This window comes from Styela clava, chromosome 6, assembly GCF_964204865.1.
Source record: "Styela clava chromosome 6, kaStyClav1.hap1.2, whole genome shotgun sequence".
NCBI classification, from domain to species: domain Eukaryota; kingdom Metazoa; phylum Chordata; class Ascidiacea; order Stolidobranchia; family Styelidae; genus Styela; species Styela clava.
This window is the reverse complement of record NC_135255.1, coordinates 15,055,226-15,070,527: the sequence shown is the minus strand read 5'-3', so window position 1 is coordinate 15,070,527 and position 15,302 is coordinate 15,055,226. Positions and strand designations below refer to the sequence as shown.

Genomic DNA, 15,302 nt, shown 5'->3' with positions numbered 1-15,302 from the left:
AGTCAGGCTCATAGTGAGGTAGGGTTCCGAGCGAACGACAACCTTTCTAACACATTATTCTTTTCAGTAGGTGTGCAACTATTTCCGATTCGTTGGTTTTTATTTGTAATATATTGTATATAAGAATTTCATAACGTCGACTAATAATAATATTTCGAAGTTTTCGACCAAGCCATAGTTTAAAAATCTTTTAAGGCAAGTAGGCAACACGGGATTTATTTTAATGGCGGCGGTAAGTGTCCCTGAGAAGAATTGCGCTAGATTGGCAAATATTAGAATTGTTTGCTACCACCATCTCTGCAATTTTGCCTATAAATAATTGAAAACTAATACCTGTACCGTGCAAGCTGGTGTCGAGTACCGTGTCGCACTACGGCGGCACTGAAGATTCCCTTTTGGTATAGTGGATTATGTAATTCGAAGAGAGCATCAAATAAAGTGTTCATGGTGACTTTTTGGGCAGACCCGGTATCTAAACTTTGGGTGAGTAACAAAACTAAATCCACAAATTATTTCGATCCATAATGAAGTATTGTTCCGAGCGATCGATAACCTTTTCTTAGACGCGGGAAATGCAGAAATCGTAGCATTATTCTTTTCAGTCGCTATCAAACTATTTCCGATTCGTTTGATTTTTATTCGTATTATATTGCATATGAGAATTTCATTTCATAACTCTAGATTTTAAAATATAATGCCACCTGAAAGTATTTCTAAATTTTCCATCCAGGCCATAGTTTAAAAATATTTCAAGGCAACACGGGATTTATTTTAATGGCGGCGGTAAGTGTCCCTGAAAAGAATTGCGAAAGATTGGCAAATATTAGAATTGTTTGCTACCACTATCTCTGCAATTTTGCCTATAAATAATTGAAAACTAATACCTGTACCGTGCAAACTGGTGTCGAGTACTGTGCCGCATTACGGCGGAACTGAAGATTCTTTTGCGTAGTGTAGATAGAACTATGTAATCCGAAGAGAGCATCAAATAAAGTGTTGATGGTGACCTTTCGTGAAGAACGCAGTTCCTAAACTTTGGGGGAGGAACAAAGCCGTCATCTTCAAAGCGAAGCATATGCGCTTCATTATTGTATTGACTCTCAACATTTTGCTGTGTACAATTATAACGATATAGTTCCGATAAAGGAACAGTCAAGTTGAGTGATTTTCTCCAAATTGTTTACCGAAAATGAAAATGTATAGTAATTATTTCCGTACTCCAAATATTGTTTTCGAACTTGCCGTTTTCCGTTATGTCGTGTTGCGTTCTTTTCGAAGGAGAACCTTTTTCACATATTTGCTCTAACCTATCGTATCTTGTAACGCAAGGGTTTCTTGTATCACTAACCGAATTTCGTCAGTCATTGAAGGACGGTGCGTCAGCAAACGTTTAGATAAATATATACTGTATAAAAATATATACCGGTACCACGCAATTGGACAAGGGCTTGTAATAATAATCCATCATTTTGAGTATTTAAGGCAGTTATTATGAAGTTTTCGAAATAAACTATCTGTCAGTAGGGTCAGCGCGATAGCAGGATGGACGTATTATATACCTGTATTACTAGGGTACCTACCGGTACCGGTGATTGCGGTGAAGTTAGCCGTACCGGTATATTTCTGTATTTTATTATCTGATTATTGAGAGAGATGACAGCCTAGTCTGAACTATCAGAGATACCGATATGGCTGTACCATTACCGGTACTAGAGACAGAGAGATACAGTTACTGAGTTATGAATTTCCAGATACCGGTATCACTCCTGACTGACTCCTTGACTCCTCGCCGTCGTTGGGTGGTTCACGTAACCGCTGGTCGGTTACGGCTTCCTCCACCACCAAGTCCATGCTTCCGAAAAAAACAAACAATACAGTAAAAAACTAATCCCATACCCGACTTGGAATGGTAACCGGATGAGAGGCCGTGGTTCGCCATATGGATAAGCCGTCTTATCGGCTTTCCTCTCCCCCGGGATAAATATGTAAATCCTATCCTATCCTCCTCACCAAAAAGACTTTCTTGAAAAACAGAAAAATTTCACATTACAATTCTGTTTGGCGCTATTCTATCAGTTTCGCAGTAATTTCGCCCAACATCACATTTTGGTTTGGCGTTATTTTAAGGAGTCACAACGATTACTTCGCTGGACAGCTAGACCCAAACCAATTTACAGTTATAGTGATTTTTCAATGTCAATTTATGAATATCTGAATACTGTGAGTTGCTTGTAGGCAACGGCTAAACAGTAAACAGCAGAACAGTGTCTCCATATTTCATCATTGGCTCTGGTAATCCAGCAATACTATTCACTGATTTATTTCAATCATAAAGCTATTACTGTATTAATATAGAGACCAAAAGACTATTTGGAATTGTACTTAAAACTTATATCTATTTTGTCTATTTTTCAAACTTCTATCTCTATTATACCATTGGCACGAAAGTTAAATCATTAAAAGAAAGTTGATATGGCCCAAAATGGAAAAGAACAAGAACAACAACGTCGACTTATGGTAGATGGACACAGTGGCGAAGACAGTGGTGGAGAAGATGCTGTTTTATATAGAACTTATGATGAAGGGGGTGGATTGTGCAAAAAATTATTAAAGTCCAAAACTGGCAGACTTGTTTCAATGTTGATTCTTATTATAGGATACTTTTTTACTGAATTAATTGTGGGTGAGTATGATTTATTGATTTTCAATGAATTTTAATTAAATGTGGCTAGAGGCTGATAATGACTAGCATAAGGAATCAAAAATAGTATAGGTAAAATAATCGAGAATAGTTATATCTGTATGCAATTAGATATTGTCCTAAAATTTTATTTTGCAATTTATTTTAGATTTGAATATCACTGTTCTAATTATTTTTTTTTCGAGATATCCGGTTTCCCATCATAATTGTATTTCAGTTTGTATTGAATTATTCTGAATGTTTTTGGTATAATAGAAAAGAATGACATATGACCAAAATGGTATTGATCGCGGCTTAAAAAACCACATTTCCTCACACCATCTTAAACACTGTGTCAAAGATTTTTTTCTGACAATAAATCACAGTGAAAGAATGACATATGACCAAAATGGAATTGATTTCAGCTTAAAAACTTCATTTCCTTACTTACACCATGTTGAACACTGCATCAGAGATTTTCTTCTTTTTCTGACAATAAATCATCACACGACCTTTAACCCTATTAGCATAGAGATTTTATCTGATTTTGAAGTATACCTGAAATCCATAGTGGACTAATTGTTATATTTTTCATTCCAGGTCATATTACAAACAGCTTGACGCTGGTTGCCGACTCTTTTCATATGTTGTCTGATGCTTTATCATTAATAGTTGCTCTTGTAGCTGTAAGAATGAGTCGAAGAACTGCAAGAGATCCGTTCCGTCCATGGCCTTCTAAAGAGCCATATTTTAATACTTTTGGTTGGGTTCGATTTGAGGTATGTTGACAATTTATGGAGTTTGTGAATCGGGAATAACAGAATGGGGTTTTATAAAACATCAATTCTGTATACAACACATATATCAGTAGTATATGTTTGACTTGTCTATTTAATTTCTGCAATTTATCATTACAAATAAATCTGAATTAATTGTAATGAATGTTTTTATAGTATAGGCTATCATACAAATTAAGCATGTAATGCTTTATTGATTTTGAAATTGGGTTCCGTTTGTTTATCAGTGGCTTATATTTGTGATTTCATTTAGAATTGTAGTAGAAATCAATTTCATGATATGGATTAATTTATTATGTTTGCATATTGATGTTTACATATTTTTGTGGTCAATTTTGATCAGTCAATATAGATTTTCCAACTAAGGCTGTGGACTCTAAATTCTGGGCCGTTTAAAAATTGACTTTGACTCTGAGGTAATATATTATGAGAGAGATTTATTTTCACAAAACAACATCAACACTAACTAGTATATAAACACTGCATAGGGGTCAGTTTGCTAGATGGGTGAAAGTCATCGAGGCTTTTGTTTTGACCCTTGGGGTTCAAATGTTTTCAAGCAATCATGTCACAGTATTGATTGAATATAAAAAAAATATATATATAGCACTTCAGATATTGCAAATGAAAGAAATTGAAACAATTTTGACTCTCAACCACAAAAAATCAAATTTTGACAATAAAAACTTCAGTGATGCCTTACCTAATTAATTGTCAATCAAGGATGCTTAGCAAACTCGATGCTTATTGATTTTCTGTTGTGAATTCTGGTTTCGAATATCACCATTAATAAAATTCGTAATTTTTGACTTCATACTCTAAGAATATATAATTCATGTTCATTAGATCTTAGGTGCTCTCATCAACTCAACATTTCTTCTCGCACTGTGTATTTCTATAACATTGGAAGCAGTACAAAAATTTACTAAACCTGAACATGTGGATTCACCAAAGCTCGTACTTGCTGTTGGAGGAGGTAGGATACATGTTTTCAAAGTCATGTTGGAATTCTTGGGGTTATTGTTGTGATAAGAATCGGTATTCTAAGCAACATTCGAATAATCTTTCAAATTTTCTACTTGAAATTAAAAAAGTCCATAGGAGGCTATTACTTGTTTTTTTAGGCCTATTATTTGAGACCCAATATTTTACCCCAAATATTTCCATTTTTACATTTGACTTTTTGTGTCCATATGTTTGCCTATGGCTTTCTTGTAATTACAGTCAAATATTACCAGATTTATTAACAAGCTATTCTTATTTCACAGGAGGTTTACTTATCAACATATTTGGTTTGATCATGTTTGGATCTCATTCACATGGTCATTCGCACGATCATGGCCATGGTCATGGCCATAACAAAGATTCAGATAAGGAATCAGACACAGACTCACCAAAGAAAAAGGTTGGTATTATCGTTTTTTTAATCAATTTTATCTAAGCGAGGTATTTTTCAATTCAATGTTACATGTATTAAATGAAAATTTCATTTTTAGGCTGTAACTGAAGAGCAGCATCTGAACATGAGAGCAGTTTTTTTACATGTACTTGGTGATGCACTTGGTTCAGTTATTGTTATGATCAGCGCTACAGTTCTGTGGCTTGTTCCGGTAAGTAATGTGTAATTTTATTTAATTTTTACATACACCTAATTTTCTTCATCACACAAAATGGTGAAATTGTTATGTTATTTTAAAGATAAAGAAAAATAGCATAATCTCTTTCCACGAAATATCAAGTATATTTATTTTGAAGAGGTACCAAAGTTTGCTGCTAGAACAGTGATTTGTAATAGGGGTAATGAAAGTATTGTACTTTGGTTATTGTTTTATTCACTGTCTTACTGTACATGAACCATGACTTATTTTTGGACATGAGGTGGACCCGTTAGTTGGAATAATAGATTGCAAATCTTGAGTAGGTAAAGATGAGAAAGTTCCTAGAAGGCTTTTTTTTTTTTTCAAGTCTTAGGGGCTGGATATTTCACCTATATTTTGCTGATATTTCTAGTTCACGGCACATTTCTGTATTACATTTGATACAACTCTTTTGACATTAGTCTGAAATTTTGCTGACACTGCAGTCATCCTATTAGTCAGATGATCCATAAATTCGAACATAGCTCCCAAGTTTCAAGATGATAAGTAATAATAAAGTATAGCTTGTTTCTCTTTCATATGACTGTAGATATGACCTCATCGTTGTGTAGGAAGTTGTTTGTGTTTTATGCTTGTAAGTGGCAGACTAATAGCAGTACTTACACATTATTTAACCAAATCCAATATCGAAGTCTACAATTCAGTCTTTCAGAATGTGTTAGGAAGGCAAGTTTTTCGATTCAATTTCTCTTTTTGAAACCCTTAATGTCTTTCAATATTTCATATTATAAACTGACGGTGCTTGTCTTTGTTGCATTATGTGCATTACATATGCCGATACCAACTTCAAACTAAAGAATTTGCTGTTCAGAACGTAGTGTTATGACATGAAAGGATCTATCTATTCACTTACCGGTATGTTCTATTTCCTCTATGATGTATATGATTCAGTCATACACTTGTATGACCACCAAAAAGTTTTCATATATAGCACAAATATATTATTGCATTATACCGATATGTTCTCATACAAAAAGTTATTTCCACTTGCTGTATTAATACTATTCGCAAAAATTCAAACATATCAAATTGACCAGTATTAATTGCTTTCAAGACAGAATTGGTGGTTTTTAAATGGTTCTGCAAAATTGTTAAACTGTTGAATTAGTTAAATATTGACATTGTCTAATTAATTTTTGTTCCGCTGGATGCGCACAGCCTTATATTTATTTGTAGTTCTCCTTGAATAGCATGTATTGATTATTCGGACTAATTTGACAGACATATCAATTAGCTCCTTGTATGACTTATCACCTTGTGCAAATTATCAACTGTGAAATGTAGGGCATGTTCCTTCTTTCTAAGTTTCAATTAAATATTTACCAGCTGTCTTTGTTTGTTATCACCCTACTCATGAACCATCTGTCTGATGTTCCTGGAAGAACTTGTTTCTTCAAGTTGTGTAAATGACTTTTATTGCTCAACGCTTCTTATTGTTCCTATTTATGTGCTGTTTACTCGAGCAAAATAAAAATTTCACATAAAGTTTCTTTCTTTGTTTAGGCCTTTAGTAATAGTTTTAATATTTGATATGAGGAATTCAAAAGTCTTATTGCACATAAACTAGAATGTATTTTTGTAACACCTCGTCATTTTAGCTAATATTCTACTGCAAGTTGCTTAATTTTCCGCTTGGTTCCAAAAATTTATATGAAAAGTGACTGAGGTAAATTTGACCTGCCTTGGAGTTAAATTTCGCAATCCATGAATTCACTTTTCTGTACTGTAAATTTGTGAAGGTCTAAAGGAGAATAAATTTTGAGAGCCTCAGTTATTGCGGTAATGTGGTACATGTGAGTGTCTGTGATAAAATTTTTATCCTTTGAACATTTATTCAAATAACTTCCCACATTGTATATCTATTTATTATTGTGTTTATGTGTATTGGTCATGCTCATTGATGTGCTGACTGCTGACACATCACAGAATTCCTTTGTCTTGTGTGAGTGAATATGCTGACTGAGTGGCTCTGTGGTTTTACCTAGACTCAATTTCTGAGGGCGTGTGCAGATGCTATAAATTATTCATAAATTCAAAACACCATTTTTGAAATTTTCAAATAGAATTTGGTATTCTTGTGAGTTTTATAACATTTCAGTTTTCCGATAATATTTGTTGCAATTGCAATTTATCTTAGGTTGATGAGCTGGCATTCTGTCAGTATAATTGGTTATTAGCATTTATTCAATTATTTGGTTTCTATTTACGGCTGGATGATTCATCACTCATCCATCTCGAGTTGATAGGTTTCCTGGTTCGTTTATCTCACTACTCTTCCGCTTTGTGTAATTTTTAGGGTATCGTACTTTAATCTATTTCATCTTCCAAGTTTTCAAACGGAAAACAAATCATTATATGTGGGGTCATACTTCGTCTGTGTCTAACAAAACCTTATGTTTAGAGACTTCAATCATGTTATTGAATAGACATAATATATTTTGAATAATTCAACATGGAATTTGAACAAATTTTTTAGAAATTGTTTTAAACTATTCTTATTAAAGTCAACATTTGTCATGCTAAATGTAACCAATTTTGATTGCATTCAAATATTTGATTTGTTTTGAATTTCCCTTGCTTGAAGCAAATTTTTAGAATAACATATGGTGCATGACAAATTTGTTTATATTTTTCACAGGCAGAAACAAACCCATGGACTTTATATATGGACCCTACGATGAGTTTAATACTTGTCTGCATCATGGTTTTCACCACAATTCCTTTATTCAAGCAATCAAGTATGATCTTACTTGAAACTGTTCCAAAACATATCAAGTTGGAATCAATCAGAAACAAGTTAGTATTTGTAAATTATATGTTTTACTAATGGAACATTTGAACATAACAAATGTATTTTTGTGAAGCTATAATACTTTAGTCTGTGTGTTAGAAATAAAGAATGAATGTTTTTTCAATGAATGGTAGGCGAATAGCCAAACATTTTTTTTGTTCAATATTTTAAACTCAATTATGATGACAAAGCGAAACTGAAAAGATCACAGCATTTCAAAAAGTAGTGGCACTTCCAGTAGTAGCTGCTAATACTGGGCTTCGTTTAGAGTGGAAAGCGTCAAAATTTATCTAAAGTGTGATAAAATGAAGTAGACAATTGCCCAACCTGAAAGATTTCAGTTCTTCCAGGAAAACAGTATCTTAATGCCTATCAGTGGCTGCTTGTCTTGAGCCTTGTTCAGAGTGAAGGTGTAAGAATTAAAACCATAGTCAATAATTCCATTAATAATAACTTAACTCAAGTTACTTGATTTTGGATATCTTCCTTTAAAATGAAATTTCGACACAGCAATTGAGTTGAAAATATAGCGGATATTACAATTTTACAGAAGTCATTGAAAATTGATTTATTCAAGTGTGCAAAAATCAATATTCACATGTTTTTTGTTTTTGTTTTAGAATCAAACAAATTGCTGGAATTCAAGCAATACACGATCTACATATCTGGCAATTAACAGGTGACAAAATAGTAGCTACAGTTCATGTGCAGTGTGCTGATGCAGAAACCTATGAAAGACTCGTGCAAAAGGTATATATCATATTATATAAGGAATTTAATGGTTCAATTTATATTTAACGAAACGTTTTTTATGAAGCATGGGGTTTATTCAACAAGCTTTATGCACTTTGCTGAGAAAATACCAGCATTGTTTCAATTGCCAATCTCTCAAACTGACTTACTCATTATATCAATGCAGCATAGTTATTCAATTTTAGCAGAAAATGTAAATCCTCCGTGTGAGAATAAGATATGGCCTAGTGTTCCCGAATTGCTGACTGTAAGAAGCTTTCAGGCTCATCAGTGCATGAAAAAAACATCCACCCTTGTTGTACCCTCCAGATAAAGCAATTTGTGCAGGGTTTTTCCAAGAACTTTGCCATGAGCTAGTCTCGTGATCTTGTGAGTCCGCATTTACTGTTGCGTAATGCAGCATCACAATTCTTTTATATGGTTACAGTAGTCTTTTATATTTCAAAGATTGTCTGTGGCTTAGCTAAAATATAGATTCACTCCTGAATGAGTGCCTGTTAACTCAATAACACAAGCCGTAAACAAAGTGGCAGCTTACGAATATGTATTTCAATTTATTTAGACATTGCACAACTGGCTGAGATATACGTGCAATCAATATTTGCCTGAAGGCAAGAGGATAATAGTTGTTTACGCTATCTTATGAAGAGATTGGCCTATTTGCACTTGAAAGGCTTTCTAATATATATAGAAGGGAATCGTTCCAAAGGTCAAAGAGCAGCAAAACAAAACATCTTATAAAATGAAATTTAAATTGTCAAATTTTCTGTGTTCATACACCATAGGTGTTTTTGACGCAGCTTTAACATGTAATGCTTCTAAACAGTTGGGAATTGGGATAAAAGTTTTTTTTATTGTTATGAAATATTTGGTATGGTTAGGAGTTATCCTTATAGTTGCTTAGTTAGAATTATACAAGGCATGAAATTTGGGAAGGTATTTTTGAGCGTCTTTTCAAAAAAGGAAAATTAGTTCTACTATTTTTCAGAAATTGAGCCTGTCATTTTTTTTTTTTTTTAAATTCCATGCTCTCCATGTCAATTTTATTATTTCTTTTCAGATTAAAGCGTCTCTCCACGATGAAGGCATACACTCATGCACAGTTCAACCCGAATTTTCTTTTTCCGAGGACGAGCTCCCTTGTCAGTTAGTGTGTGGGGAAAGTTGTATTGCTAAAACTTGCTGCCCTCCAGATAAACCAAAATTGGTAAGTTGGATTTGTTTTTAAAAAATTTTCTATTATTAATTAGGTATGTCTATGATTTCGAACTATACTGTATGAATGTTGGCAGTTTCTTTATAATGGGTTTCCCAGAGCTCAGACTCCGTTTTCTTGTGGTTAATCGGAACTATGTCAAAGATGACCCAACAACTGAAATTTTAACAATTCTTAAGACATTATTTTCAACTATGTTAGATATTTTTTTCGTGGTTTGGCTAGCTATTTGTCAGTTTTAGTTGTGGTTCCTCAAAACCAGATAGGAATCAATAAACTCCATGGGTATTTTGTCTTCTCAGGATTTTAATCCAGTTATAGTTCTTAAAAAGCCGGGATATACAAGACTAAAATTAGCTATTACTACTTTGGATTGAAACTACTTTGAAATTAGCTACTTTGGGGTTGGATTGAAATTTGTAATCAAAATGATAGTTGTGAAACTAGTAAACTAGTTTGTAGGTGAAAGTGTTGGGTATCGAAAACGCTAAAGAATATTATATATGTTATCAAATTCAAACATGGCAATTTATTACACTAATAACAGGAACCAAGTTTTTATTGATTGTGAATACACTGCATATAGTTGTTTTATAATGGCCTTAATAGGATTCCGTACTGCCTAAATGATTAAAATCGCAGGTATGCAAGCAAATTTTCTGCTCCATATTAAAAGCAGAGGTTTGCCCAGTTCACTCATCCCTGATAACTGTGTCATTGTAAATCTATCAACTTGTTTGTACATTCGTGTCCCACTCATTAGTAATGAATACATGGGCAATCTTTCCTATTATTACGCAATCCGCCGCTGCGTGCGACACTCGTGTCAAAGTCTGGTGTCGTGTGCAAATAATATCAAATGTCGCGAGCCTTCACGCTTTCAACATGGCCTATTTTCATCCATCCGTCTATCGCGTTGCGTAACCGAACAAACGTGATCATTCGACAATGGTAATTATTTTGATTCGTTCCAAAATATACCCGGATTACTAACAAAACGTGCATCTGAAGGACATAATTATTTGAATGTGTACACAATGAAGATTAAACATAATAAAGATAATTATATAAATTTTTTTGTATCAGTTACAGTATGTTTTGAAAAAAATTCTGTGGGTTCTATGAGATTCGTTTATTGCGTGCGATGACGCCATCAAAAATTGCGTAATTTGAGGCGATTGCGCTTTCGCGTTAGTCGTGACGATTGTCGTGTCGGTAGTCTACAGTGAAAGATTGCATACCCGTACTACATCGTTTAGGACTACGCCTCCTTCTCCATATATTTAAACATAAATGGTCAAGAGGCATCCGAAATGAGCGGTTCCGGCGTCATCTCACTCGGCGACGCGATCGGGTATTCATTCCGTCACCGAATTTTCATTTGAGTGCCACAGCATTTGTGGCAAGAATTTATTAGTCAACTACTGAATTATTCGGTTATCGAGTGGTTCAACCACCGAGGTATAACTGTATTTTCAAATATAGAAAGCCTTAGTGGTCATATTGTGAAACTAAATGTATTTTTTCTAAAATCAATAGACTGGAAAATCGAATAATAGGAATTTGAATATTTCGACTCATTTTATAAAACTGATTGTGTAGCGTTTTGACATGTACATTTCGTAACCACTGACCATGCATGGCCACGTGTTTTGCTCCCGCCTACTTTTGTTAGGAATGGCTGGTTCAAGCGAATTCAACTGATTCAACCGGAGGTTTAATTTGCATTAGATAACGATACTGCCAGCTATGCAAACAAAGTAAACGGGATATTACTTGTCAGTTGTTGCAACAGACTACACTATTGCGATATATTTTTATAGTACGGATGTTCTAAAGTAGTCGTAGTTGAGGAAATGGCCGATTTTGTTTGGATTTTCCTTGTTCATTTGAACAATTGCCTTCAATAAGCTCGCGGCGAATTTAATAAGGCTATTGAGCTAGATATTTGTCATGTCTTATTGGAGCCGGATCCGGAGTCGAAATTTTGGATCCCCGGATTTAAGGCCGGATTTCGGTCGAAGGCTTGCATAATATGTCAAGTTATCGAAATGTCACGAAATTATGGGCTTGAATCGAGTCAAAATTTTGTGGCTCACTGACTTCACAGCACTGCTATATTTAAGAACCTTTTTAATGCCCCGTTATTCCCATATATTTATCCCTCATTTACCTCAACGACAATCTTCACTTTCAGGACAGAAAACCTTCTGCCAATGATACAAGAGTGATGGAGCAAACGACGTTGACTATGGCACCTTCAAATATTGCGAGTTCCTCTACGCTTGCCATTGTTGACGAAAACGAAGTTGTTTTATCACAAGGACAAGTAACCGAACCATCATCAGAAATTGATTTCAAACCAGAAGAAAACAACACAACCGAGAAAGGTCCATCAGCTTGAAGCGTTTACTGTGTTAAGATTTATTTTTTGTACGTCGTCTATTAACTGACATTTTTTTGTGAGTCATCTCGTTGCGCGTCTGCCTTGGTGATACCTCAAATAGTATCAATTGCAGTATTACTACCATAGTGGAAATGAGAGTTGACGTTTTGCAGTGATTTATTTTCCAAACTTTGTACTGCAGTCGGTTTGTAGTTCGTTTAAAAGGTATTTGCACATTAGTCCTTTCAAGTCAGGCATAGTCTGAAGATTTTCACGATCCACAATGAAATTTATTACTGTGTATTGCGACCTTTCGCCAGACTATGATGTACATATTCGCGCGTTTATTCACTGCATCAGTTGATCCCGGCATCATATAAAAAATTAGTTACTTTTCGTTCCGGCATTATATTATACATTAGTTACTTTTTGTTACGTTGTACATCCCATCCAAAGCAAAATTTATCATTATACTTGCGAGGCAATCTATCAATTTCTTCGATTTTTAATTTTTTTTTTCTACGCTGCTTGTGAAATTACATAATATTTATAACTAGAAAACAAAATATTAGAGCGTCATTTTTTTCATATTTAGTAAAATTGAAATAGAAGCTTGATAAATATCAAATAGTTACTTAAATTGTTTTGTGAGCAATAATTTCCAAGACGGTGATGTTACGAATTTTTACACTTCTTGCCTATATCTAACATTTGAAATCAAATATGTGCCCTTTTTTGGTATCATGCTACTTATTTCAATATATCTTCATGTCTGCAACAACTGCTCGTGTTGATGTGTTCAACTAATTTCAAGGTGGGGTCTTTGCTGAGGTAGCCAAGGAAAATTTATAATCAACTCCCGAATTCCGGGTTGTAAAAAATTTAAGTTCGACTCCGATAATAATTTCCTAAGTCTGTGAAAATAACTTTTAGTAACAAAAATTTTAGCATATGGAAAACCTTGAAAATTTCCCGTCTACCTCCGATGGTTTGTTCCGTCTGAAAAGTGCTGCAGGGTAAATGATTAATTGGTGTCATACCAAGCTTTTCGAATTGTAGGTGTGTGGAAGAGTGGTTATCGTAAGCGGTTTTATCAGTAAAGTTTGGCGGACATCAAATAATAATAAAAAAAATATTGAATGAACAAATGGTAACAAATTGGGTGGATGGGTCTTTAATTTTCAAAAATATAAATTTCATATTTCGGTTACAAAATCTTGGGGAGCCTCCTTTAATAACATGCCATTTGTACAAAAAAAAAATCCGTCAACCTCTCTTCTGCCTCGAATGGTTTGTTCCGTCACAAAGGTGTTGCGTGAAAATTCGTTCAAATATTCAGAGAAGCGTTCGTCTTCAATTTTTTTCACAAGGGCGGACAACTCCAGTGAAAACACCACAAGCTCCGCCTCAGGACCATATTTAGGTTAGGTCTCTGGCGGACACTCCTCAAATGCCGGTAATAGGGGCCTGGTCGTTTTACTCCTGAAATAATCATTTTATTCGCCCTTTTCAGTTCAACTGGAAAATAGCAGTATAGATGTTTGTGTGGTAATCTGGAAGAGGTTAAGCTGACTTTCCTCGGAAGTGAAAACGCCACATAAGGATAATTTAGTTTGCACGACTACGCTTGATGGCTTACCTATGTCTCTTCCCACTGATCGATAAGCGCTGGCAGATTCGCAACCAATTATGAATCAGATTTTGTTGAAGATTTATCACGAGATCATGTCTGCATAAAGCGACGTTGAAACAAAAACTTTTTACGTTTAACTACTCACCTTCTTATAATATTTCTCTACAGATAACCACTTGAACTTGTCTAAACTTCGTGTATCGTATAACCTATACTTACAAAAACACAACGCATATTGCGCCTAACTTCATCTTAGAATTTTCAATAGTGTCATAAGCAAACTTGGCTGCGGTTCTGGTTTTCCCCTTCATCTGTTTTCCTAGACTTTGTCTGTCTCTCTTCTTGCTCGTCAGCAAGTCCCCCCATTCAGGACTTCTGCTCACTGCCTCAGACTTTTTCTCTCGTTTTTCAATGCTCAGTCTACCACCATTTGGCTTGCTTGTCGGCTCTTTTTCCTCCCCTCTGGCTGCCTCACGCTCAGTTAGGCCGCTCGTCGTGTAACCAACCCTAGCATATTTTCTTTGGCTGCTGTTCTTTCTGACTTGCTCGTTGGCTCCTACAACCCAGTGAGGTTGTCTACCACCCTATTTGGCTGCTGCTGTTATGGGCTTGCTTGTCGGCTCCTTTGCTGGTCCAGCGGTCCAGCCCCATGAACGCTGCCGTTCTGGACTGGGCTTGCTTGTCAGCTCCTTTGCTGGTCCAGTGGTCCAGCCCCATGCACTTTTTTTTGCATGCTTTTTCATCCCTGCTGTTCTCGCTTGCGACCACCTGCCTTGTCTGCTTTTTCCCCTCTGCTCTTCTTGGACTGCTGTTCTTTCTCGCTTGCTCGTGAACTTTATTTCCTTTTTTGGCCGCCTGCCTTGTCTGCTTTTTCATCCCTGCTATTCTTGAACTGCTGTTCTCGCTTGCTCGTCTGCTTTTTTTCTTCCCTGCTCTTCTTGAACTGCTCGTCGGCTTTTTTTCTTCTTCAACCGCCTGCCTCGTCTGCTTTTCTTGGGACTGCTGTTCTCGCTTGCTCTCTCCCTCTCATTAGACCGCCTGCTTGGACTGACTGCTGTTCTCGCCTGCTCGTTGGCTCCCTTTTCTCCTTCGACCGCCTGCTTCGTCTGCTTTTCATCCTCTGCTTTTATTGGACTGCTGTTCTCGCTTGCTCCCTTTTTTTGACCGCCTGCTTCGTATGCTTTTCATCCCTGCTCTTCTTGAACTACTGTTCTCGCTTGCTCGTTGGTCCTTTTTCCTCCTTCGACCGCCTGTCGTGTCTGGTTGTCCATCCCTACAACTCTACCCTGCGGGGTTCGAACTCATCCTCATACCTGGCCTGATGTTTAACCATGTCTCTACGCTTCTCCTGCGCCACCGCTACTGACGAGGATCTGTTGTATAAGTAT

The 15,302-nt window shown here is 35.6% G+C and overlaps 1 protein-coding gene across 1 annotated transcript; it reads left to right on the top strand.

The window, feature by feature from the left end:
* The first annotated feature begins 2,384 nt into the window (after positions 1-2,384).
* On the top strand, positions 2,385-13,062 carry LOC120331048 (proton-coupled zinc antiporter SLC30A1-like). The gene is made up of 9 exons (XM_039398069.2): positions 2,385-2,683; positions 3,281-3,459; positions 4,324-4,453; positions 4,746-4,882; positions 4,974-5,087; positions 7,774-7,931; positions 8,547-8,676; positions 9,740-9,886; positions 12,093-13,062. The coding sequence occupies exons 1-9, from the start codon at positions 2,473-2,475 to the stop codon at positions 12,297-12,299; spliced, it is 1,413 nt and encodes a 470-aa protein (XP_039254003.2). The 5' UTR covers positions 2,385-2,472; the 3' UTR covers positions 12,300-13,062.
* The last annotated feature ends 2,240 nt before the right edge of the window (positions 13,063-15,302 follow it).